Source organism: Polyergus mexicanus, unplaced genomic scaffold (genome assembly GCF_030449975.1).
Source record: "Polyergus mexicanus isolate NDT 795.1 unplaced genomic scaffold, iyPolMexi1.0 SCAF_81, whole genome shotgun sequence".
Classification (NCBI taxonomy): domain Eukaryota; kingdom Metazoa; phylum Arthropoda; class Insecta; order Hymenoptera; family Formicidae; genus Polyergus; species Polyergus mexicanus.
The window spans coordinates 36,734-40,055 of record NW_027223401.1 but is presented as its reverse complement, the minus strand read 5'-3'; the positions used below and the strand labels follow the sequence as shown (position 1 = coordinate 40,055).

General features: G+C 45.3%; 1 protein-coding gene across 1 annotated transcript; it reads right to left on the bottom strand.

Moving 5' to 3' along the window:
* Positions 1 to 1,377: 1,377 nt before the first annotated feature.
* LOC138944058 (uncharacterized) lies at positions 1,378 to 2,478 on the bottom strand. Its single transcript, XM_070314936.1, has one exon. It carries the CDS (start codon positions 2,476 to 2,478, stop codon positions 1,378 to 1,380), a length of 1,101 nt encoding a protein of 366 aa, XP_070171037.1.
* Positions 2,479 to 3,322: the final 844 nt, after the last annotated feature.

Genomic DNA, 3,322 nt, shown 5'->3' with positions numbered 1-3,322 from the left:
ATCGCGACCGATCGGCGAGGAGCCCGAATCGCGGCCGATGGAGGACGAGGCCGAACCGGCGACGGTCGACGAGGGTGAATCGCGGGCGGGTGTACGATTGGCGAATTACGAGCCCGAATCGCAACCGTTTGACACGGAGTAATTTTACGCGTTAATGAAATATGATTTTTATTTATACATAATACATATTTCGCGTATCGCATGCGCGCGCATTTGTAAGATATGATTTTTACGAATAAACGCTATACGTTAAGCGAAGCGTCGATTCTTTACGCTTCTCTTTCCTTCTCCCGCATCCTCTCGCTCTCGCGCTTCTCGTAGTAACCATCTGTATCCGCATTAAGTTTGTTACGCGACCGCGATAAAGGAAAAACGCGGTTCGTTCGTATAACGTGTATTTTGCGACAGTATAAGTATAACTAATACACTCATGATTAAATTTATAGATTATATAATTGACTCGATACATTATATATAAAATTTAAAATATATAATTAAATTTATAGATTATGTAATTAATTCGATACATTATATATAAAACTTAAATTTATAGATTATATATAAAACTTAAATTTATAGATTATATATAATATACAATAATGTAATATAATTTATAATTAATCAGAATTAAAATCAATCGCGCATATCGCGCAAACGATCGCGTCGCTCGAACCACCAATCGTGCAGTTTGCACGCGTTCTCTAACGCGCAATTTTTCGCGTGATATCCGCAGCGGAAAGCTCGCGAAACGTTCAGAGTCTCCAAACGTTCGATGTCTTCGTAATCGGCGTCGATAGTCTCGACGGAGACGGCTATGTCGCGATCGTCGGCGACGTTTCCCAAGATCTCGATCAGCCACTTCTTCTTCTCGTGACCTTTGACGTAGATCCGCACCGTCGAATCGGGGCTAGATCCTCGACATACGGCGTCTCGAACGAGTCTCTTCATCGACCCGTAATTCGCGTGTCCATCGTTCCACTTTAGCTGGTGATGATTCGATATCAGCCAACACGCTCGCGATTTTTCCGCTCTCGTGAGCAGATCCCACGACATCGGCGGGCGAAAGATGTGATGCGTCAATTCCACGCCATTTCTTAACACGGCTACTTCTTTCGCGACGAATTTTTCGTTAACTACGAAACCTTGAAAATCGACGAAGATCGGCGCGTCCATCGTCGTTGTTAGCAATACTCGAAGTGTTTCCTTCTAGATTTTTTTCTAAGCGCTTTATTCTTTCTCCGTACTTTTTCGAATATCGTCGCGCTTACACGATTCTGCGCACGACGTTAGTGAGCGGATTGTACTCTACCACTCGATCGTGAATGATAAGACAGTAGGCTGTGGTGTTAGAGGGGATGTTCTCCTTGCAATCGAATTCTATGCGAACGTCCATGGTGGCGCCCTTGATCGACTCGTTCTGTCGATGACTACGAGCGGTCCGTGAGTTAAAAATTTATTTAGATTTAAGAGCGCTTCGTCGTTGTCGCATCCGTAGTACGTTTTTCGAAATTTCGAATACATATCGTATAACACGGCGACTTTACGCTTATCGAAATCTAGATTCATGTCGTCGTAAGGATAAAAATCGGAATTAAGATACAGTTTGACATTAGTTAATTTGCAATCGTCGAATAAAGAAGGCTCCTCGGACAGAACGTTCTTCTTTCCGGATTGTAGCGCGAAGATAACGTATCGCGGTTTCTCGAGTTGCGTCGCCGCTTTGACGGCCCACGAGTGTTTGGTCGTGCTCTGTAGAAGCGGAAACTCGTAGAGATCCCACGAGCGAAAAGCGACGCTCAGGTATCGTCCGCTATCTAACGTGCGCAATAATCTTAATTTATTAACATCGTTCAATACTATATGAGGCATTCGCCATTGCATCTTTAACAAAACGATTTTAAGTTCTTGCGTTTCGCGCGATATGACGCAATTGTTATCGTTGCGCGCTCGTATTAGAATAAGTTCGTGTCGCGCGTTGATCACAACGCGCTTGTAATCTTCACAAAAACCTAATAGCACGTTGAGAGGTACGCAAAAGTTAAAATTTCCGATCGACGAATGAGTCGTCGCTAATAAATCCCATCCAGCTTTTTTTAATATTTTGCTTCTCTCGACCGTCAGCGACGCGTAATTCTTGATCGTGCTCGTTATTCCAACGTTTTTGCTGCGATCGATCTCCACGCCGTCGAGCTCGTAGCGAATCTCCTCGAACATAAACGCCGCGCAATTGTTCACTAGTCTCGTCACCGATGCGATTTCCCCTTGCGCGCTCGGCGCCTCCTTCGACTCGAGTCTGCCCTCGACGTAAAGAAAACTGTCGCAAGGCAACGTGTACAAATGCTGCTGTTGTATAGGAATTCGAATCTCGTCGCTATTCCCGAACGTAGTATTGGCGTAAGGGTTGTACGTATGAGTCTCGATCTTGACGATGCAATCGTCGAAGATCGGCTCCCCACCGATAATTAGAATGTCGCACATTCTGCTTTTTACGAAGAAGCGGTCCTCGGCACAACGAAACCCAAAGAGCGCAGAAAAGCCGCGTTGGCGACGGTCAGTCTTCTTCCCTTCTTCCTTTTCTTTTTCGCGTTTAGAGGCGACGCGACGGCGACGACGGGCGCGTTTCTCGCGTTTGATCCGTTCACTAAGAGCATAGCGCGCTTCTCTACCGTTTTCGCCGCACGTGCAGACGAATCGTGATCTCCTCGTCGCGAAAATCGATCAATTTTCCGTTCTGATCCACAACACGCACGCTTATATCGGTAATGGTCCGCGCGATGATCGGGAGGTAAATGATCTGCGTTGGAATCTCCGACACTTTATATCCGGGTGGAACGTTAGGCGCGAATTCGTGTATAGTATGCGCAGATTTGTCGTTATGATACGCCTCTGTCGTGACGTTGCACTCTACTCGAATGAGGTTAATGGCCATAATATTTATCGGCTTATCGGACGCGTACTATTTATTCGGTTGTAACACGCGAGACGAGAAACCCAGTAGCGAGCCGATATTATCGGATTTTGTGAAATTTACTTGATACGCGCACTTAATTTCGCTTCTCATAGTGTTATCGTTACCGCGAAGCGTTATAGAATTTTCACTTTTATCGCCATTCTCATCGTCTTCGAAATAGTCGCCGCTAACATCGTATATGTAATCGTCATCGCTCGTTTCCGGTTCTTCGTTTTCGCACTCTCGTCCCTCTTCTCTCGTTCGTCGTTTGTGACGAATCGCCGCTCTTAGATACGCGTTTATAGCGCTTAACTCGTAAGATCCTACTGGAATCGCGATAATCTCGTCATTATCGTCGAAGTAAAATTTATT

Excerpts from the sequence above, each read along its gene's own strand:
- LOC138944058 (XM_070314936.1), bottom strand. The coding sequence starts at position 2,478 with ATGTGCGACATTCTAATTATCGGTGGGGAGCCGATCTTCGACGATTGC.